At 38.6% G+C, this 24,492-nt stretch overlaps 2 protein-coding genes across 2 annotated transcripts; both read right to left on the reverse strand.

The window, feature by feature from the left end:
* Positions 1-1,473: 1,473 nt before the first annotated feature.
* On the reverse strand, positions 1,474-11,892 carry LOC139149380 (uncharacterized). Its single transcript, XM_070721110.1, has 9 exons — positions 11,712-11,892; positions 11,073-11,328; positions 10,525-10,680; positions 8,871-9,032; positions 5,312-5,462; positions 4,432-4,587; positions 4,070-4,135; positions 3,430-3,595; positions 1,474-1,597 (listed from the first exon to the last, which is right to left on the reverse strand). Exons 1-6 carry the CDS (start codon positions 11,890-11,892, stop codon positions 4,492-4,494), a joined length of 1,002 nt encoding a protein of 333 aa, XP_070577211.1. The 3' UTR covers positions 1,474-1,597; positions 3,430-3,595; positions 4,070-4,135; positions 4,432-4,491.
* Positions 11,893-12,218: 326 nt separating this feature from the next.
* On the reverse strand, positions 12,219-19,890 carry LOC139149384 (centrosomal protein kizuna-like). Its single transcript, XM_070721112.1, has 5 exons — positions 19,806-19,890; positions 17,834-17,896; positions 16,819-16,978; positions 16,261-16,338; positions 12,219-12,403 (listed from the first exon to the last, which is right to left on the reverse strand). The coding sequence occupies exons 1-5, from the start codon at positions 19,871-19,873 to the stop codon at positions 12,269-12,271; spliced, it is 504 nt and encodes a 167-aa protein (XP_070577213.1). The 5' UTR covers positions 19,874-19,890; the 3' UTR covers positions 12,219-12,268.
* Between the last annotated feature and the right edge of the window lie 4,602 nt (positions 19,891-24,492).

Genomic DNA, 24,492 nt, shown 5'->3' on the forward strand with positions numbered 1-24,492 from the left:
TCTATGTTCTTATTATCATCATCATCATCACTGCCGTAGGAGAGGCCAAGTGAAGACAACAGATTACCTCTCTTCCTTTAATCAAAAACATTTACAAATAAATAAAGGACAGGTAAGGTAAGGACATGTACACTGAAAATAAAGAAAACAATTTTCATGTCTCTGAACAACTTCACATCACAATGTGTATCAAAAACTTGTGATTGTATCATATTAAGGGAAGACAAGCGACCTAACAGTCGATATAGCTCCGCTGTGTTTATGTAGAGAATAACTATTTTTAACGCATGTTGAAGAGGAAGGTGGAAATCTTTGATAGCTCATTTCAGTGGCCAGAAAAAAGTGGCTAAAATAGCTGCAAAAATACACAATTGAAGATTTCATCATAATTTGAATATATCACATTGGATCATCCCTAAGAACATGTCAACCAAAGCTATCTGACGAGTAGTTTTTTGAGAATGAAATTTTCTGACCAAAAATGGCAAAAATTGCCCCAAAAAATAAAAATTGCAGATTTCACCATAATTTCAATATATCATATATTAAAATAATCCCTTGGAACCTGTATACCAAATATCAAAGCTATCGACTTGCAGTTTTTGAGAAACAAATTTTTTGACCAAAAATGGCAAAAATTGCCCAAAAAAACAAAATTACAGATTTCATCATAATTTCAAAATATCACATTTAGTTCATCTGTAGGAACCTGCATATCGAATTTCAAAGCTATCAGACTAGTACATTTTAAGAAACACAATTTTTGACCAAAATGGAAAAAATGCCCCAAAAATACAAAATTGCAGATTTCATCATTTTGTCAATAAAAATCATTAAGATCATCTGTAGAAACCTGTATACCAAATACACTTTTTTGACCAAAAATGGCAAAAATTGCTTTAAAAATGCAAATTTGCATATTTCTGTACAATTTGAACAAATTTAAATAGATCATCTCTAGGGACCTATGTACCAAATATCACAGCTATCTGACTGGTAGTTTTGAAACCAAAAACGACAAAAATTGCCCTAAAAATACAACTATGTAAATTTCACCACGATTTCAACAAATCTAACTGAAGTCACCCTAAATAAAATGCATATCAAATTTCAAAGCAATCAGACAAGCGGTTTCAGAGAAGATGATTTTTTTACCAAAACACCAAAAAATGCCCCAAAAATACAAATATGCAAATTTCATCACGATTTGAACAAACTTACGTGAGGTCACCGAAGTGAACTGCATTTAAATTCAAAGCAATTGGACTTGCGTTTTCAGAGCAGAAGGCAATTGTTGACGGACGACGGAAAATCAACCTATTTGATAAGCTCCGCGTCGCTGACAGCGGGCAAAAAATACTGTTCAAGAGTCACTATTTAACACATTCTGGTTTTTTTAGAAACACGTGTTCAACACTTCTCTTCAAAAAAATATGCAAGTGCAGGTCTAGTATTCACTGTTTGGTTTGGAACTTACTGTCTTCCTTTGTGTTTCCCATCCAATCCCATTCAAACAAGTCATCATCGTTGATGACACAGTCCCCGCTTGTCCATTTTGTTATAATCTTTGGTGTCTAGGTAGCTGTGGTCTAGGTCCCTGTGGAATGACATTGATGCAACGGGTGCATCAGGCCTGTGACTTGCATAATAAGTAATCTGAGGAACGTTCAATAAATGACTCATCTCTGCCGGTAATGACCACTGAAGGAACTTTTGATTACATCACACATAACGATGCCCTCACTGCCTCTAGTGTCATGACGGCACATACTATACACATGGTTTGGTGGAATTTTCGAAATGCTATGGGATTGGGTATGTTGTTGTAATCAGCCATCAGCCATTTCGGATCATATAATGAAACAATTAAATGTGCACAAGAATGCAGCCATAGTATTTTATCTTCGTATCACGTTTGAACAAAATCAGTCCATCGAGGGACAGTGACCTATGTTTATGTTTCAAAGACATAAAAAAACACACCAAAATTGATATCAAATGGCTGTCTCTTGACCATATGGATCATAGCACAAAATTAGTAGACATGCATATGTATGCCATAGTACTTTATCTTTGTACCAAGTCTCAACAACATTGGTTAAGGAATATTTGCATATGATTAAGCCTCAACGACATGAAAAAATCCAAAAAAGACCATCGGGCAGAGATATTGGAAAAAAATTTACAATCTGGCAGCCATATTGGAACATGTCACGAAGTAAATTGACATGTATGCCATAGTGCTTGATCTTTGTGCCAAGTTTGGACAAAATGGGTGTAATGACCTTTGAATTATGCTTCAAAGACATGCAAAATTCCAACAAAATGGCAGTTCTGCAGCCATATTGGATCCTATCGCAAGGTTAATTGATACATGCATATGCATGCCATAGTACGTACTTTACCTTTGTGCCAAGTTTGAACAAAATCGGTTGAAGGATGTTTGAGTTACGGTTCAAAGACATGAAAAAATCGCAAAAAAATGGCCACCTGTCAGCCATATTGGATCATTTCACAAAATAAATTGGTGTTCATATGAAGGGCATACTGTTTTGCTTTTGTGCCAAATTTGAACAGAATCGGTTCAAGAATGTCTGAGTTATGGTCCATAGACATGAAAAATCGCAACAAAATGGCCGCCTCACGCCCATATTGGATCGTATCGCAATATAATTTGACATGCATGTGTAGGCCATAGTGTTATGCCTTTGTGCCAAGTTTGAACAGAATCAGTTCGAGGATGTTTGAGTTATGGTTCAAAGACACGAAAAATCGCAAACAAAATGGCCGCCTTGCGGCCATATTGGATCGTATCGCAAACTAATTTGACATGCACATGTAGGCCATAGTGTTATACCTTTGTACCAAGTTTGAACAGAATCTGTTCAAGGATGTCTGAGTTATGGTCCAAAGACATGAAAAATCGCAACAAAATGGCCGCCTCGCGCCCATATTGGATTATATCGCAAAATTATTTGACATGGATATGAAAGCCATAGTGTTATGCCTTTGTGCCAAGTTTGAACATAATCTGCTCAAGGATGTCTGAGTTATGGTCCAAAGACATGAAAAATCGCAACAAAATGGCCGCCTCGCGGCCAAATTCGATCGTATCACAAAATAAATCGACGTGCATCTGTAGGTCATAGTGCTATGCCTTTGTGCCAAGTTTGAACGAAATTGGTTTGGCAGTGTCTGAGAAACTGTTGATGACGGACGGACGGACGGACGGACGGACGGACGGACGCACAGACGGGACCCAATCTATAAGTCCCCGCCGGACTTCGTCCGCGGGGACTAAAAACCATACTTCCACAGATTACGGTATCTCACTACAGACACAACACCTGAAGGATGCATTTACACACACGAGCACATACCCTACATGATGATCAGTACAATCACAGCATAGAAAGTCAATCAACTTACTTTGTTTGTGAGGTGGTTAGTGTCGGAGTGATTCTGGCTGCTTTCTCTATGTCATCTTCATCATCATTTTCTGTCTTCTCTAAGGCAGACACCTCATCATCGTCAGAGTCGTCAGCAGTTTTAGACATCTGAGCACTTCCTATCATCTTCTGATATGCTGGAGTTTCTGTGGATGTATTTGAATAAATCAGTCACACTCACTCCCCATTCCATGAACATGAAGTGAGCAATGCATCTAACATGCAGAGATGATATTTACTTTCATGACTCCTAAATTTGTAAATAATTTATGAGTTTTGGGGTATTCTAAATCAATTTCAGTATTTCAGAATGCGTACACCAACTGACTATACATATGATGGGAGGAAACTCTAAACAGAAACCCAAACACTGAACTGAAGCAACAATAATTATTTTTCTCCTGGACTTGTAAACATGATAACCAAATGACACTCCCATGTGGGTATTCAAAACCATAAAAAACAGCACCACAGCTTAGCAAATCTTACAGCGTATATGTAATGGCACATTGTGAAGTCAGAACACTTCAGTAAAAGTTAAGAACTAGTTGAGGCATTAAGGACTATGAAGTACAGTACTGCTGACCTGCCATGTCAACAGACAACTTATTTTCACTTACCTGTCAGTTTAACATTGTCAAAGAAGCTGTCTTCATCAAGATCATCATCAACATCAATGTCAGGCACTGTCAATATACAAAACAGAAAATTCCTTGAGGTGTACAACTGGTGATAAACCAGGTTGGAGAATACTTGTTTTTCTCAGATATGGTGTTGTAATATTTTACTGTGCTCTGTTGATGCACTGGAAGTAAACATTTTGAACCCCACCCTCCATGAACTCCTGTCTACTATTACAAGCAGCAGATTTTCAAAGATTTCTCATCACTTTATGCCATTTTTTATTGATTTTAACAATGACAATACAGTTCATCATACAAGGTCTGTACAAGTAACAACAGAAAAGACTTGACATAGTTACCTTTTGTGGTCTGCTTGGAGACCTTTTCACCAAAACCGCTGGTCTCACTTTTGATTGGTTTCACCCCAGGTGAACCATTGGAGAGGACAACAATGTTGACGAGGATTCACTGGGCTCGTCTCTGCTATTCAGGGTAGCTTGTACTACATCTATAGCCTAGCAACATAAAAAGAGTTTGGCTTTAGCTTGGCACATGTGGAGTCAATCTCTACTGAAGACCTTCTATGCCATATGTGCAATGCACTTTCAAAAATTCTAATACAACTTCATTAATAAATCTAGACTTATTCAGAGATGACACTCTTCCAGCGAAAGTACAACAGCCAAATGCAAGTGTTATTTTTCCATTTAAATGAAGTTTGATCACATTGACCACTTTTCCCCATTTCATGCTCAAGACACAAATAGTAGTATTGATTTATGCAGAGTATATCAATTTATTATAGGAGTACTAATTTTGCCATTTGTATTTCAATGAGTATTGCTGGGTTGAAAATCCAAACATAAGATTCATTATTGCTAGTGAATGGTTGTGGTCATTTTCCATGAAGCATGCGTATTTCCTTTTTTTTAAGACAAATTGGTGAATACTGATAACACCACTGTTTTTATCACGGCTACATAAAGATCAGAAGCCACCGTTGGCTGCACGAGTTAAATTATGAAAACGAAGACAATTCTAATTTACCAAAATATTTTAGTATTAAAAATGTGATAGACAAGGTGACCTTGTAGAATGTGATCTACATGTAGTTTTGTATTTCCCTTCAGCACTTGATTGTAAGGGCAAGTCAAGATAGAGCTTATGAGTGACAAGCATGAGAGCCACAGGGCATTCTCTTGAAATGAGGTAAAGTGCATCACAGCCAATTAGACCTACCTTGTTTTCCATTGTTGAATTTTCACTGATCAGTAGTGGGGCAAACTTTTGGGCAATTTCATCAGTCTTCATGACGTGGTATTTCATCAGATTGGCAAAGTGATGGAGCAGCTTTTCCCAGAAACTTACAGATGAGGAGAACATGTAGGACCTGTAACATTACCAGAATTCCATGGAAATATCACCAAAGACTGGGAAAAGTGCATGGAAAATGGATCCTTTGCCTAGGAGGTTCACTGAATTTAGCTGAAGTATAGACAATTGTTGGACTTGCAGATATGTAATGCACAGCAACGGTCTGAATATGGATGTTAAAAGTTTGAAATAACAAAACAAAAGAATTTGTAGATATTTTGCCATGTATTTAGAGATGCAATGAGCTTAAATAAGACTATCCACAAAATTTATCTTGTTGACAAAGAGGATGAATTCAAACACAGCATAACACTCAGAAATCTTCTTTCAACAGATCTGATTAAAACTCATCCACTCAAAATGATAAAAAATACCGCAATTATAGGGGTGTCGCTCAAATTTGATCAGAATTGGTATATACCAGTATGGGTTACCAATGAGCAACAATAAATGTTGTTTCTATCTGTTCAGTGGATGGAAATTCTACGTTGATGTTATGACAATGATTTCTGCACAGTACAACCAGAAAAACAACAAGAATATTTAAACCAGAAAAACAAGAATGACAAAAGTAATTAAGGTCTGAAACTTTAGGTACTGGAGGTCAACTTTAGCAACATGCATAGCAGAAACAAGCCCCTCTTAGTTTGAGTATAGACGGTCTCCCCCCCACCCCCCTCTACTGTCTATGGTTTCAGCAGGTCTATTAATATGTAACAGTTCATAAACAATGACAGGAAATGACTCAAGATCAGTGGAGTTGGCCTGTTTCTTACTGGCATGCCATCACTCCTGCACATTTGCAGGATTTAACTTTTTCTTACCTCATTTGCACATTTTTGACACTGATGTGTTCATTTGAACAAATTCATATCTCAACCCCTGCATCTACCTGTACACAAATACTGAGGTGGTAGCTCTGGCGGTATGGCAGACTTTGTATGTGACGGACATACATCCGCACATACATACCACAAATATACAGACATACAGATGCCACCGACTCATCATATAAGCTCTTTTGGTATTTATATACAAAACCAAATATGAGCTAAAAGTACAAAAAAAATGACAATGACCAAAACTTGAAAATAGTTGACATGTTGACAATATATTTGAAGACATATTCAGTTACATGCATGTGATAAGCTCCATTGTACCATTATTGTGTTAAAGCTCCACTGTATCATTGTGTTAAAGCTCCAATGTACCACTGTATTAAATTTCAACTGTACCCTTGTTGTGTTAAAGTTCCACTGTACCATTATTGTGTTAAAGCTCCACTGTACCACTGTGTTAAAGCTCTACTGTACCATTATTGTGTTTGCTTGAATTGTTTGTTTTCACTATTTGCTAAAGAAAATTTGCCAGACAAAAAACTTTACCGTCCGTGTCAGAAGTACCGTAAAATTCCCAATTGAAGCCACGGCTTGTATTAGAAACATTTTTGAGGGACCCCTGGGATCACGCACTGAAGTCCAGTGTGGCTTTAATTACGTACATTCCTGTGTTTCGATATTTTTCTCCATGCTCACCAAGCATTTCCGTGCAATCGCTATTGTTATGCAAATGAAGCACCAATGAAAGTCTGACGTGAGAACAATTTACCGGCATAAAAAAGCCCCTACCCTTGTGTAACTCCAATATAGAAACGTTAGGAGAGTGTATTTGGTCGGTAACTTGGTAAAATTACTTATAGATAATAAAGAAACTATTAAAAGATGTTAAAACAACGGGAAACTGGAGTTCCCTTTACAGCATCGTAAGAAAAATGACACGTTTTTCCAGTACTTTCTTGATTCTCTGACCCTGCTCACCCCGTCCCCTTAAATAGAATAGTCTCACATACGTCGGCCATTGTTTATTTTTATTCACAATCGACCACGATGTTCTCATTCTGTAAACATGCAATGCTTTTGTTTGAAGCAATTATCCTTTCATTTGTGAAGACTTTCCTGGTGACTATTGCAATTTTCACTGCTTTATTGGTGTTTTCACAAGATGTAGACAGTTTAATACTGGAATGTTGAATTGCCTTTCCGTGTAGGCAGTGCATGCCAGTTCACACTAAGCTTACTGTTGATCAGCAGCATGCATGACGTCTTTGTTTCAAGTTTAGGGTTTTTTTGACGCTGGAATTTCACAAAAATGCACTTCTGTATTCAGAAATTGTACAATTGATTTCTTTGGATGTGTAAGTTGATTTTGAAAGCGATAGAAGATCGAATGGTGTTAAAAAAAATCGTGCATAAAATTAGCTAAATTAAGCTTCCTTGGCAGATTAATGTGTTGCCAAACCGCTCGCTCATACTCGGATGAGTACGGTACAGAATTTTGTGCAATAAAGGCAATGAATGACCTTTGGTAACTTCACTGGCATATTTTTGTGAACTGTTTTGCGGTCAAACTTTATTTTCTCATGATCAAAAACGGACTGTGTACAAGCTTATACTCACCCACCATGGTCATTCAGTGCAGTGGCCACAGTACAGGCCGTTCATTCATGTCAATATCCGTGATGCAGGTGGTGTTGTTCTACATCAGGCCTCGGAAAGGGTACGTGGGTATCGAATGAAAACTACGTATTTGAAACATTGTATCTCAATCTCTCAACTATTTTAATTTGTAGACAAACACCGTTGCTTAAAAAATTGTTGCATCAGGTAATTGACTATGGCGGTGTTACCACACTGACAAAAACTTCGGCCGTGTTCAAACATACAAACTACACACAAACGTACCAATACATGCCGCATTATTTGTACTTTTGTTTCTATCAATGACATAAGGCACAATGGTAGTAGTGCTAAAAAGGAACTTTTTATTGTTATTTTTCCTGTAAGAAAGACACCTGTCAATCTTAAGCACAAGTCAACGACGCACGCCAGATGGTGTGAACTTCAGTGCGCATTGTTTCATGATGGGCTCAAAGAAGGGAGCGGCTTCTATTATGGTACAATTCAAAAACCCAAAAGTGGCAAACAATAAGCCAAGACAGTGTTTCAAAGTCAGGTTGCGGCTCAATAAGAAGTGCGGCCTCAATTGGGAATTTTACGGTAATGCTAAAAAAGATTTCATTTGGACCAATATCCTCTAGCAAAACCCCACCCCCAAAAATCAAAAGGATGTATGCTGTGGTGTATGCCTATATTGTAAGTTTACCATTAACAGCTCAGAAGTATGCAGTGACTAGAAGAAAGGCCATACTATGCTATGTGACCTTTGAACTGTGGATTGAAGCAGATTGACAGATGACAAATGTCACCTAAAAAGTTTACAGAAGTTGCTTGATAGAGGAATCAGTTCAGATCGACTCTATTCTTTTTAAGTACTGATGTATTTTGAAGTTTATTACTGATATTACAATGTGCAAGAAGACATCCTCTTAAACTCTGTTACTAACAAGAAAATGCACCATACTTACTTTGCATTATCATTTGTGATTGAAGACACTTTGATCAGCATATTATCCGGAATGAGACAACCACTGGGCATATCCCTGATCAGTAACGGTAGTTCATGTAACACTATCATACTGATGGCAACAGGATCAAGGTGATCGAGGCTTGAACCTTCATTTGCAGACCTGACAACAGTGAAGATGAATGGTCGGAAATTAGAAGCTGGAATAGGAGCGGTCCACTTCAGTGGATAAGGCCAAGTTAAACATGACTTTCATGTAAAGTTTTACCCAATTTTGCCCTCTAAGTCACATGTTGCCATACCATGTGGTAAAAGTGAAAAATGAAGCATTGTTTGAGCTTTTATAGCTTTTGTGGTTAAATCAACAGGCTAAGTTATACCCATCTGTGAGTGTAGCCTCCCTGCCATCATAAGGTACCATGGATTTATAAATATCCTCTCTGACTCCAAGAGTTCAGACATCTTCTAAGGTAGACAGCACACTGTTTTCCATCACCATACACCTTTTAACACAAAGACCTGCTACCATACTCATCTGGGTATACGCCCCTGTTCCTGATAAGTCCCTCCACTGATTTCAGAGGATATTTGAAAATGCTGTACATCCATGTATAAGCCCCTACCATAGTTTAACTCAACTACGGAAAGGTTAGGAGAGTATAAGGGTCCTCCAAGTAATAGTAAAATCACTCTTCAGATCAAAGATACTAATAAAGGATGTTAACACAACGGGACATAGAAGTTCCTGTGACATCATCGTAAGAAAAAATGGCACATTTTTCCAGTACGTTGATAATTCTGTGACCCCATCCCCCCGTTACCTAAATAGAATAGTCCCACCTTGAAGTCACATCCACCATTGTTTATTTACAATTATATCAACAATGTTGGTTTTCATCCTCTAAACAGGCAATTTCATTTGTTTGAAGCTATTATCCTTTCATCTGTGAAGTTTATACCGGTGACTATTACAAGTTTCACTGCTATGTTGTTGTTTTCACAAGAAGCTAACCATTTGATATTGGAAAGTTGAGTTGCTTTTACGAGCAGCTAATGTATGCCCCTTCACAGTTCACACTATGCTGTTGATGGGCAGCATACATGATGTCTTTGTTCCACATTTAATTTTTATTTCAAGACATGATTCAAGTGGAAATTTCACCAAATCTGTATCCAGGGATTGTATAATCAGTTTGGTTTGAAATACTGTTATAAAATACTGTGTCAGTTAAGCTCAGAAATCGTCAATGAGATTTGCTGTCTTTTGGCTATGGTATCAATGTGATTATGGCATGCTTGTTAATGAGATCGTGAGAATATAAACCTTGTCAGTAATTTTTGTGTCCTTTACAATTTCTTTGGATGTAAGTCAATTTTTGAATGTGTTTGAAAGTTCTAGTGGTGTTTAAAAGTTGTGCATAAATTAAAGATTTATGGCAGATAACATGGGTTGCTAGAGTATAAGCCCCTCCCTCATATTCAGATGAGTATGGTTCTACCCTAACCTCTTTATCCCTTTCTCTACCATGGTTTGGCCCAATCAAATGGTTATCAATGGCGATTATGGACCTATTTACAAAGATTTAGGGGTGAACAGGCTAACAGTACTACTGGACTTTTACACCAGAAAACTGCTGAGCAAGGGTTAATTTTACCTGATAATTTCAGCCTTGATAGACGGAGAACACTCCCTAGATCTATACATCCTCTCAGGGCCAAGTGAGTGAGGGAGATCATCATCAATGGCTTTCACCATCGTCCAGAAGCCAGTAGTGGTCACTGACGGTCCGGAAGTCTCACTAGCTAGACTACTGATGAGACGAGACAAAATACAGAACAGTTTAGCAACTTAACACTGTGTAGGGAGAATGGTTAAAAATGATCAAATCTATTCATTCCATTTTACATACATGTAGGATAACTTGAATTGCATCAACTCATTTTGTTGTAAATTTGACAAACTTCATGCAAGGAGTCTACAGTTTCTCTTGAGTAAGCTGACATACATTGTATATCCTTAATTTGTAACTTTATTGGATAAAGAATGTCAATTTCCCCATTTCATTGTTCCAGGACCAAAAATTGCAGAAAGAAAAGAAAGATGTTTTCCATTGAAAAGAACTGTTGAGTGTACTTATGAAGTGTAATGTAACAGTTAATAAAAGCCTGAGCTTCAATAGTGTTTTGCCTCTTTGATCAATACCTTTTAGAAGCTTCTCTTGTGAGAGGAACCCTGGACTCCACTCTAGGGGATGGTTGTTTAGGAGGCGGTTGCCGTGGTGATTGTACCCGTTGCCCTGATCTATCATCATCCAATGGTAAACTGATATCACTGATGTCACTACCACTGTCTACTCTCACTCTCCGTGGCGATGTCGCTGGCTTCTTCTTTTCTTCTATGTGTACCTGCATGGCTTCTTTTTTATCAGTTCCCTGCAGCTGGGAACTAATATCAAAATCTGAAAAGTTGGAAAATGAGTGAGATATAGACGTCAGCTGACTGAACTGTCTTTTTTGTTGTGTTGCTGTCAGAACACACTGAATTATGCAAATATCCCTTTGGAAAAACGGATAATAAAACATGTATTTTTAAAAGCATGCTGAAGAGTAACTACCACCATACCAATTATTTAATTTTCACGTTGGAATATAACCTGCTGGATTTGAAATTTACTTTCCAAGTTAAATTCATCATGTGCCTGTACACTTTACCACAAGGCTTATATTGATAGAACCACATCAACTTTCATACTGGAATTAATCCCTGTAAAATTACAATCTCTGCAGAAATTCTTATCTGCACCAGATGAGGAACTTTGCAGGTTTTCATGGAATATCTGACCTGATATTTCATCAGAGACAGCACTGAGAATGCTTTCCTCCTGAATTCCATACTCTTCATCTTTTCTAGGTGAAGGTGGTTGTCTCTGTAGTACTGCTGCAATTTCTGCCTCTCTGATCTCCTTGGCAGAAGGTTTTGTATCGTCTTCTTCATCACTTTCTGACATCACCATTCTCCTCATTGCTGGATTGGAGGTGAGCTGTCAGTGTCAGAAAACCTTGGACTGCGCTTGGCCGGCGTGGGAGTCAACCTGTCTGCTTGCCCATACATGCTCCCTTGGGTTGTTTTAGGCGGCGTTTTCTGCTCTGGGCTACTTTTTACGAACTCGCTTTCTCTGGCTGGTCTGTGGTCTGAGTAAAATCCACCGCCTCCATAGATTCCAGACCCTGATGCAAGCCCTGTTGGTACTCTCTCGTCGGTCTTCTGAGAAATGTCTGCCAGGGAGTTATCAGCACTTGCCTCCGTTATTGGTTGTAGCTTGTCTGGCTGTATGGATTGACCATACCTTTGGGACAATGCTGCCCCTGTTCCAGGTTGACCCACATGCAAGTGTGGAGTTAATGGAGAGACTCCTGGCTGCTGGCCCTGGTACCCTGTAGTCCCAGACTGAGGTAATGGAATGGTGAAGGGTCCGGTGGAGTCTGGGTATAGCCTTGAGCAGGAAATATGTCAGGAGTTTGTCCTTTTTGAACCTGTCATAAATTAAGATTAGTTCACTCAAATGGCATATCTGCACTGAAAAGCATCTGTGCCTTATACTCGAAAAAGCAATATATGACAGTTTTTACGTATGCAAATCTTATGATCAAGGAAATGCATACAAATGTACATGTACCTCAGGTCATGCACTAGAAAGATATCAAGTTGAATGTGTTTATATAATGTTACTCTGACTCTGTGTGTTGAGCTGCATTGCATATAAATTCTTTTACAAAGTCAATTTCCGAACAAGGTAACTTTCCTATTACAGTCAAACCTGTCATAGTGGTCACCCTTACAGAGCGGTCACCTCTCTATAGTGGTCACTTTGTGGCAGTCCCGTGGCATTTTACATGTTAAAGGCCCTCTACAGAACAGCCACCTGTCTTATGTGTGTCAGTGGTCACATGGAATTGCTCCATTTTGGTACAAAACCTGTATATAATGGTCAATATATCTGACTCTCAATGACCTCTATCAAAAAATGCTCAGACTGGCAAGCAGGAAATAAGTCTACTTTTACTGATTTTACATTCTGCATTACAAGCTTTCAGAAACTAAATAGCTGTTCTATGTTTTTTAACAGATTTATGTTATGGAATTTTATAATTGCTTTTATCTTTCCCTAAATTAACCACTTAGCGCACCACCTGCACAGAAAGTAATGCCACACCCACCCTCTATAGAAAGGCCACCTCCATATAGTGGTCACTTTTCTTGGTCCATTGAGCGACCACCATACACAGGTTTGACTGTATAAGGTTTGTCTACATAGCATATTGCCAAAGTAAGTAAATTCTTTGTTTTGCGTCAACTCAAAATCCCAAAAGGTACGCGGGTAAGCGGTTAAAAACACACACAGAAAATATAACACAAAATCAGTTTGCCTTTTTTGGACAATTTTTCTCAAACAACATGAATACTCCTGTTATAGTATGACACACTGTATGATCGCTGTATGCATTTTCATGACAAATGGATCAAATAAAGTCATTCTTCGACGTTTGCTTTTTTTTCTTTTAGTTCTAGATTTCATTCTTGTGCATTCAAAGTGTCAACATGTCAATAAAATTGCGCAGCACCTTTACAGCCTCATCAAATTACTTGGACAATTTGAGGAATGGGTACACTATAACGGTATACAGAAGCATCTTTGTCTTCAAGTTCTTGCTTCAAGTTCTTGCACGTTTCTTTCAAGTTTCTTGGGTAATGTTTATGCTCTGATGGAATGTCATAGTTTTGCTGAAAGGTGCCTCTGTTTTGAAACAGGTAAGTTGTAGCCTCTGCATTCAATTTTACAAAGATGGGGCATCAGAAAGAACAAGACACTGGCGATATTATTAACAAAAGTCTTCCCTGTAGCTTCCTCGTGACAATCCGTAAAACCAGCACCTTTCCTTTCCATCAAATCAATGAAATCATTTCGTAATCGCCAGTCTCCACGCACAGACACATCAGACCCAAATTCAGGTGGACGCTTCACATCTATATTCCTTGCACTTTCAAAGTAACACACCCAGACTGATTGAAAAGATGAAGTATCATGGCATAAATGGAAATATTCTACAGTGGGTCAAAGCTTGATTGACAAATACAAAACAGCGAGTAGTCATAAATGGATGATCATCTGAATGGAGAATACATCACAAGTGGTGTCCCACAGGGTTCAGTTCTTGGACCAGTACTCTTTCTAATCTACATCAATCACACTGGCAGTGAAATTAGTTCTGAACCCGAGAAATTTACTGACAATACCAAGACATATCACCCCTTGGGAAATTGTTAGTAGTGATCCTGGAATTCTACAAGCTGATTTGGACAAGCTACAAAAAATGAGTGAACAGTCTGGTGGATGCATATTGGCTACAACAATCCCTTCCATAAATACTCAATGAACAATATTTCACTGGGACGTACAACTGAAGAAATGACTTGGGTGTTCTACTTCATCCTACCTTAAAACCTTCAAGCAAATGTGATAAGTTTGCAAAAAAGGCAAACAGAATGCTTGATCTCATCAAACGATCATTGTCGATCAAATCAAAAATGTCATTCTTCATCTTTACGAGCAACTTATGAGACCACAGCTCGAATATGCGGTACAAGCTTGGTCACCATGACTACAAAGGGACATAAACATCTTAGAAAAAGTGCAACACAGGGCAACAAAAATAATACCTGAACTCAAACACTACAATTATCAAAATAGAATAAACAGCTTGGTTTAACAACACTTGAACAAAGAAGAATTCGCGGCAACATGATTCAACTCTACAAAATTATCAAAGGCCATGACCACTGTAAGATTAACCTTTCATTTGAGTTAGCAGCCAACTCGAGAACTCGCGGACACTATATCAAACTTCATAAACTAACCGTTTGACTTATAACACAAGGAAGTACTTTTTCAGCAAGAGTTGTGGACACCTGGAAAAGATTACAAGCCGATGTCATTAATGCAGAAAGTGTGACCTCCTTCAAGAGCAGCTACCTATTACAAGTTTTAGCTTTAACAAGAGGGATTCTAATTTACTTTCCCTTACCCAAACTGAACAAAAAAACACGTAAAGGCATTTCGTTTACAGGACTGATTATTGGTTTGTTTTTGTTTCAAGTTAAAACGGACGAATGAACCAAATTTTTGGCAAACCTGAAAGACCGATAAGCTTCAACACTTTCCGATTTTTCCGTCTGCTATAAGTTTACTCTCTGAGTCGTGGTACCCAAGTCCGATTGGACTGAATCTCTCTCTGTTCAAGTCCCGATTGCTCGCAATGGCCTAGCTGCAGTACAGTAGCTCGAGATTTTGCTATATGGTTTTGCCGTCTGACCCAAATACCAAGGCAAAACCTCGAGCTACTGTACTGCGGCTAGCAATGACCATGCTCGCTATGCCTTCAAGTTGCCTTGCAAAGGTTTCCTGTTTTGTAACTTCGATTATTTCCCTGCTTTCATCCATTTCTTATCGTGACGGCAAAGCCACAATAGGCAAAGCCACAACAGACAGCGAGAACGTGAGGCGGCGAGTATCGACAGGGGTAAATGTGTAGAGAGTACTGTTTTACGTCACCGCATGGTTCTTTAGTGAAATCTGACTACCGTAAAGGAGTGTTTCGTCGTGAAGTTAAAGCAATGACTTGTTTTTGCGGCAAAATAGCGCTACCAACGGCGAAATTTTGAAAGGAAAATTTGTGTTTTTTTTCCGAAAAATCTCCAAAAACCTAGGCGCGCGCGGACGCAAAACAAAGAATTTACTTACTTTGGCCTTACTGAAGAATAGTCCTAACAGAATGTCCAATACACTTGTAGACAGTATGGTGTATACAGGTACTGTACCACTATAAAGCAGTTCTCTTCACGTGCATTACTTTGATCTGGTTTCAAACACTTATACATGTATAAGCAGCTGTATAAGCCAAAAGCAATGTGGATGACCTTTACTGAGGTTCAATGCACCTAAGTGATTCCTTATCCAATTTCACCCTTTTGGATGAAAATGCATGTATGGTACCAGTAAGAATGTTAAATGTTAAACACTAAACTGATTTACAGTGATTTCATTATGATTTTATGATAACGAACAATTTATTACAAATCGAGTTGCAGCTATTTTAGATCACAGGCACCTTGGTCCTGTATTACAAACACATGTACAGAGAAACCTTTATGAGTTTTGTTTGTGATTTTAGAGAATACAAGGATGTAAAGTTTACTTGGTCAAAGTATCAGCAATACTTATCTTTCAGAGCCCCTACATGTACTTACTGTCATTTTTAATGACCCTTTGCAGATTTTGTAAGGTAATATATTTAAAAACTTTCACATCGTCAAGTGAATATTTTTCATGTACCTGTTCAAAAAGGTATTGCTCTTCCAGCTTTTCTCTCCATTTGGGATACATTCTTTCAACTTGCTCTTCATATTGATTCTAATGAAAGAATGACACATTATTATTGATGTAGCTTCAGCATACTGATGAGGTCTCACTTTTGTTTTTCACTCCATAAATGTAGTACAACCAGAATGTTTTATCACTCTCAGCAAGGGAAATACTTGTATAAATACTGAACTGTGATATATGTCACGGAGACCTTCAAAAAGGTTTACCTTTGGAAAGAAAGTCAGAGTCGGGGGTTTCTGTCACTCAATGACCTCGGAGATTATCTGCTATATTGAACATTATCAAACTACTACTACTACTGTAAAGTGGAGATATCATTCAAAGAAACAAAAGCATGATCTCTCCTGTAACCATCATTCATGTTCACTTGTGCCTTGGATAGGTCTATCATCTTATTTGTATGATGTTAAACTGTTTCATGATGATGTCAACATTGAAATTCTTCTGCATCAGGGGCCCTAGGGGGTGTACACTGTATGCATAAAATCATCTTGGACCTGGACTCACCTTGAGTGTTTTAAGCCTCTCAGTTTTACTGGACATTGCACTCACATAGGATTCTAGTCTGCTGAAATCCCTCAGTAAGTTTTCATTTCTCACTCTAGCTTTCCTTTCTGCACACACCTTCTTCCAGTAGCTCTGAAGTTTAGCTGCCTTCAACTTTTCTCTATTGCACAGAAAGATGAGAAAAATTCACTCCATATACATGTATTTACACTGGGCTGGCTGAAGTGAGACAAGCTGAGTGCTTTACTAGTAAAACGTCTCATTTTTTTCGAATGTTTACATGAATTTTATTTATCATGTAATGCCAATTTTTTTACAAGAATATTTGATTAATCCTCTTTGAAATTTTCGGAAAGAAACCATCTTCTGCTAGAAGTGGAGATTTGGGCTTTCACACTTGACTCTGTGACAAACAGGAGATTTTTGCAGTATGGATTTAGGCCAACACATCAGTTTCATCGTGGATGGTCAACATGCATAGTTATTTGTAATGTCGAATTCTTGGCATGATCATTTTAGGCAAACTTGTGTCAAATTTGTTAGCTGACTTCATACGAAGTTGAAAAGGTGTTTAAAAATTTAATATGGTTATCATTTTAAATTTGCTGTTGAGCTCTAAATAAATCAGCTACAATAGACATCAGTGATATTTTATTGATATTCATCAGTTTTTCATCATTACATGTATGTCTGTCTTCAAATCTGAAGTCCTGACTCCTGGTTTCAGATGGATACTTGTGGATAACTTTTACATGATGGTGTGGGAAATTTACAGTAATACCAGTATTAATCTTTTATGGATGAAAATATTACCTTTTTCAGTAAATTCCACAAAAGAAGAACAGAGTTTCAAAATTGCTGAAACCCAGAAGATAGTTTCCTGTAGTATATGCAACTCATCCAGAATACTGGCATTTCAAAACATGAACTGAGACTGATTAGCTTGAAATATTTGTGAGATAATATTATCAAATTACAGCCAGTAAGAATATTTTAATTAATTTACAATACTCACAGTCTGCCTCCTGACTGAAGATATGAGTTCAGCTGTTGTTCAAGGAGCTGTCTCTGTCGCTCTCTGCAAAGTACAATAATGCAATCATGGAAACAAAACCCTATTATCGAGACATACTGCATTGGAATAATATTTGGCAGTTTGATCTCTGGCTGACAGCCTTTCTGGCATTTTTACCTGTACTACTTAGCTAGATACAGTTGTGTACATGTCAGGGTCTGAAACTTTTGTGTGCCTTTCGTTCATATACCCAGTGTATTGTTAGACAACAGAGATTGATTCAATCCTGGATACAGCTCTGACTTTAAAGTCTCCTGTAGCACCAGGAATGGATAAGGTAGGTAATAACATGACTGTCGCATGTATGCAGTCATGTACCAACAGACCAGATACAGACTTCTGAATACAGCTCTGAAATCTTACTGAAAATTACAGGCCCTTTGACTGGGCTTATTAGAGATCCTCTAACAGGGTCCGTTAAAGGCACATCCTGTAATCTGCTTTGCTGTGTAAATGTCAGAGTACTCTTGGCCAAGGGTAATTTTTGTTGGCCTGAAATGCTGCTGGGGTCATCAAAGTTGTCTTCAATGAGTTGACAGTGGGGCAAGTGCAGAGCTCACGATGGCTGATTGGGACTAGCAGCACTGGCGTACATGTGTGTTTTGCATTTGGCTGTTGTCTTTGACTGCCCTAAAGAGTAAGGTGAGAGTAAGGTGTACTGCAGTACTGTGGTAGATTCATCCGAATAGAATGCATTGGGTCACCAACAGATAGCCTTGCCACTGAAAACTTCTCTTTTCATTGAGGCTGAATTGATAGCAGTAGTGCTGTCAATGTAAACCCATGGGGGCACCACGGACAATATGGAACAAATATGGGGGATTAGACTGGATTTACCATGAAACTGAGGCTGAGGGGGAGAGGCAGTTACCTCAATTAGTACTAGCCCTAGTCTGTGTCATAGTTTTACAGACCCATGGTGTTGGGGTGGGGAATGTGGAGATATGCTTGTTTTTGGGTGCGGATATTCTTGATTGTCTTGCTCTTGGGGTGGGGCACTTGGCAAATTTCGCAAGGTTGAATTCTAAATGTACTCTAATGTGACCATGAGGTGTGGAATGGGACTGGAGTTGGTCATTCGGTGTATGATGATCGTGTAAATGTAGTTGACAAAGTCATTTCTTTGCTAATTTCTACTGCCAGTACTGGAATGACACAAGTGTTGTAAATGTACTCCATTTACAAGTGTATGCTGACTGATACTACTCGTAGAGACGCTGTGGTAACTCTTGCAGGACGACTGACGATTAGTAGACACCTTCGGTTACGATCTAAAACAAGGGGTTTTCTTACGGGGCTTAACCAACTCTAACCCTGCGTACCGTGCTGTGTGTTTCGGGCGTTACACGGCCCCCATGGCCAGGCCGTGTAACGCCCGAAACACACAGCACGGTACGGGGCTTAACCAACTCTAACCCCGTGATATAGGTTCATACAAACAATTCAAACAAAATTTCTTTGTGTCCACAAATCTTTATTCTTGCCATAGTGTAATTACAAACCAACGGTTGACGAATATCGTTACTTGGTCGTCTGCCAACTTTGTTGAACAAAGCCCACTAAGTCTACATACCTGTGCTGGTACTAGCTGCAAAATTGTAGCTCTACGGTGAGGCGGTCGGTGAGTTTTGGTTTTTGCGACCTCGCTCACCAGTAGACTAGAGGTCCCAAAAACGAAAACTCACCGACCGCCTCACCGTAGAGCTACAATTTTGCAGCTATGCTGGTACAGTACATTAGTGATTTGAAAATCGCGCTTGCCAGTGCCACTGTAGACAGTGTACAGCAGTAAACACAGGTTTTCTTTTGGTGTTACGATAGAAGTGGGTCTTCAAATCAAAACACAAATTCTTGACGAATGATATCTTCACAATGAATCGTAGGCTACGGTCGAATTCATGTTAAATCTTACCTTTCGTGTTGAATCTCCTGCAATTTTTGCATTCGTTCATAGTGGTCGACACTCGTAGTGAACGCCATGATACTATTTACCCACAATTCTTTTGGATCTCTGCATTTACTTCCGGGAAGATGGAAAGGGGGGAGGGGGGGAAGGGGGCGGACCGGACTAAGGGATGTCACGTCGAAGGCTGGCCAAGGCCCGGGCGGGAACCTAGACGCCCGAGATTTGGGATGTGTGTTAGCAAACTTAGATACGTGAGTTCGAAGAGAAATGAAATGCGTTGACAGACTTTTTCTTTCTCCACGAATTTCCATCAAACACTAGGAATAGACGAGGGGAGAACCATTTTCTTGGGGGGGGGGAATGGTTATGTCAGCATGTGTTTAATTTTTTTGCAGTCTGTGAGCGATTGAATTAGGGACTGGTCAGTTTCTTCGGCCGGGGGGGGCGGTGGATTATTTTTGTAACTGTTATTTTGTTCATAAAAAAGCATCTTGCTACAGAAAACCTGTGACACAAAGGAAAATAATTGCATCAATGAGAAGGAAAGATATCTTGTCATTTTTTTTATCTCTAAAATAAGTCACTGTATCAAATATATATTGTGAAATATTTGTGCATGTTGCTTTCTCATACTGAATTCTCATAGAGAGAACAGAAAAGTATCAGGAATTTGTCATCCTTTTAATATGAAATGCAGATCTTATAATGGTACACTTTCACTTAGCAAACATCGAGATATCTCTGATTTATTAAAGTATGGCGCCCGAAGGGCGCGCTGAAAAATATGATACAATCCTGATATCTCTGATATATATGCCTTGTATATTAAAGTCATGCACCTGAAGGGCATGCTGAAAAATGTCTGATTATATTAAAGTAATGAGCTTGAAGAGCACGCTGAAAAATATTGAACAAACAGATATCTCTGATGTATGTATGCTTGATATGTTAAAGTTGGGCGTGCTGAAAAATATGACTGATTATTAAAGTTATGCGCCCAAAGGGCGCGCCAAAAAAATACAACTGAATGATGAAATTTGTGGCTGACACTAGCATTTTAGGCAATAATGATGAGCCTGTTTCAAAATTCAAAAACACACTGACCCCCCCCCCTATTGGGCATTTCAAAAACATGGTGACCCCCTATCACTAAAGTCAAAAACAGGGTGACCCCCCCCCATGAATCCACCGCCCCGCGGATGAAGAAACTGACCAGTCCCTTAGGCCAAAGTAATTAAATTCTTTGTTTTGCGTCCACTCAAAATTGGAAAAGGTACGCATCTAAGCGGCTGAAAAACACACAAAAGAAAATTAACACAATGTAATTTGATTGCAGCAAATAACAAATTGTAACAAAATTTTAGTTCCGAAAAGCTAAGCGGTAATGTCCTAAAATTTCCTATTCAAATACACTGTGTGTGTTTTTCATGAAAACCTTAAAAAACCTAGGGGGTGGGGGACGCAAAACAAAGAATTTAATTACTTTGGTCTTATTCGGGTAGGCATAGAGTGGAATCGACTTGATTTGGCCTAGCCCCACGAGTATGGAGAGAGTGTTCGGCTTTGGCTACGCCGAGTTGGGAGTCGGCGTAGCCACAGCAGGACACTCTCGCCATACTCGTGGGGCAAATTTCGGCCGAAACTAGTTAGAAAACTACTTTTTCGTTCGCGGTCCAAATTAGGACAGCGTGTCGCCGATTTTGTCCACAGCCTACAGGTGCGTGGAGTTGCTGTGGAGTGTAAGCTTACACAGAGAGAATGCATACTACACGGCAACTCCAGGCACCTGTGGTTGGGGCAATCAGCAGGGCTGTGATAGAAGGCCGTGTAACGCCGGTAATACACAGCATCGTACGCAGGGCTAAGCTATACCCAGTATGCAGTTGAATACGATGTGTCGCCAAAGGCTGACATGACATAGCGCACCTGGCCCGTCTGAGTGAGGCCCTGCCTCATTTCTGCCGATGGCTGCGCTTTTCGTCCTTTTCTTGAGGAAAGCGCGCGCAGTTCAGACAAGCAGCGTGTGTTTGCGTGTGCTCAAGCACTACCCACGAGGTAGCGCGTGAAAATCGCAACACTTGAAATTCGCACCTATTTCAACATGTTGATACGGTAACAAGACTGATGATCAGACTAAGGGACTGGTCAGTTTCTTCGGCCTGGGGGTGGATTATTTTTTGCCGACGTCAAATAGTGGCTGACCCCACCTACTCCAACTTTCGAGAAAGGGTGACCCCTGCGCGACAAAAGAAAAACATAAGGTGGAATATAAATTCAGTAATTGAGTATATATATATATATATAATATATATAGATATATATATATATATATATATATATATATATATATATATATATTGAGTATATATTTTGAGTATATATTGAGTATATATATATATATATATATATATATATATATATATATATATATATATATATATATAATTTAGAAGATATATTTTAAACATTCAATCATTCTCTGTTTTAAGAATCAGTTTCAAATCAGTTGTAAGATGGAGCTCTAAAGTGTCAATTCTTAAAGTTTGGATATAGAATTTTGAATGAGCTGTGAATGTATTACACACTAGTGCATAACCAGATGTCCAGAACTGTTTCTAGAAAAATGTGATTGTGAAATATTAGTGCATGTTGCTTTCTAATACTGAATTCTCATAGAGAAAACAGAAAAGTACTAGGAACTTGTCATGCTTTTTATATGAACTGCAGATTTCATAATGAAGGGCACTCCGAAAATTTTTAAACATACAGATATCTCTGATATATTGAAGTTTTGTGCTTGGAGGGGGCTCTGAAAAAATATGTCAGACTCTCTATATTATTTACGGTACACGCACGCGGAAAAATACAACTGAATGATGAAATTTGTGGCTGGCACGATGCATTTTAGGCAAGTATGAGCCCGTATCAAAATTCAAAAACACACTGACCGCCCCTATTGGGCATTTCAAAAACATGGTTACCCCCTATCACTAAAGTCAAAAACAGGGTGACCCCCTATGAATCCACCGCCCCCAGGCCGAAGAAACTGACCAGTCCCTAATTTGCATTGGATGTTTGTATGGAGCAATCCTTTTTGTTTCTCCCAGCACCACTTGGAATTATTTTTTCAACTTGGCCAATTCTGGCAACTTTTCTTACTTTCCCTCTCTTGACAGAAATATTTTAGATTTGTCACGCGCGCGCACGTGTCTAAATGCCAAGATTCCCTGTTTCCCTTTGTCGCGATTTATGGGAGAGAATTGTACAGCAGCACAAAGTTGACATGTAACTGTTTAGGCATACAATATGTGCTTCAGGAAGCGGGAAAGTTGGATAGAGAATAGAAACAATCTGTAATGCAGCAAGATTATTGATGGGGGACAAGGTGATTGCCAAGGAAGTCATTGTAGACGAAGTCTGCTAAAAACTGCCGCTGTTCAGTGACTTAGTTTGTTTCAGGTAGTAGGCTAAAAGTATTCGGAACAAACCTACTTAAACCTTTGAGCGCCAAAGTCATTTTTGTCGCCCTTATAAAAATATACCTCAGTCAATTTTTTGTCAGATTTTTGCCAAAATTTTGATAAAAAACTATGGCAAATGAAATGTTGTGTCCATTTGGTCCAAAATTATCAAAAAAAATACAGAAAAGTTCATAAAAATTGGTAAAATGTTGCACTAAAATTTTGGTGGGAAAAATACAGCACTCAAAGGTTAAAGTTTTGAAAGACCCTGCAATGCATAGAGGAAGAGGAATCATATATACACCGAAGTGACACATTTAATCCAAATACTCGAGGGAGGTTAGGCGGGGTGTCCTCCTCTTGACACAGAAAAACTTTGAATATAAAAATTAAAATTGAGTAAATTTGTGGCCATTTGGAGTGTTTTCAATGACGAAGTTTTCATGAAGACTCAAAAATGTATTAGACACCAAATGATTTCAACTATTACCTTGTCAACAGAAACAGGTGAATATGTCAATCGGCAAAATTTTCAATCATAAATGAAAAATTGAGAAAGAAGAATTTCGGAAATATTCAATACTTTTGTGGAATCCCCCATGTATGACAAAAACGATGACAAGTGATAAGCCTAGCCAATAATTGTAAAGAACAACAATAGTCATAGCGGTATATCCGGTGCAGGATGTGTGGACAAGCTGAATTGAGTATTCAAGCATGTTTTAGGAAGTAAGGAAGAGAACCTGTATCAGAAGCACAACAGATAAATAAAACTATTTAAAATGTCAAGTTGAAAAACTGGATATATGTAGAAAACGGGAAAAGTACGAGTTAAAATATTAATCGTACACGTAACAGGGCTTTAAGATATGGTGCAGCTTACTAGTATTTCATTGCGTATATAACGTCTTAAAGACGTTATGAAAATGGGGACCCTAAAGAAAAAATGAAGCTGTCACTGCTTTATCATTTTACTTCATGTCTGCTTAATCTTTTTTAAAGTTTTCCTACCATTTTTCAAATTGTCTTGATTTTTTAAAAAACCCTCCCCAAGAGAAAATCTCATAGACCCCAGGATCTGCATTACCTGATTCAGCTTGGGGAGGGGGGCTAGTGACAAGCTTCTCCAAAATCACCATAGTTTTTTTAAAGCTATTTCGCCACATCCAGTCATAATTTCATATTAAAAAAGTCGAATATTGGCATTTTAAATCTAATTAAAGATCACGACG

This window comes from Ptychodera flava, chromosome 14 (assembly GCF_041260155.1).
Source record: "Ptychodera flava strain L36383 chromosome 14, AS_Pfla_20210202, whole genome shotgun sequence".
Taxonomy (NCBI): Eukaryota; Metazoa; Hemichordata; class Enteropneusta; family Ptychoderidae; genus Ptychodera; species Ptychodera flava.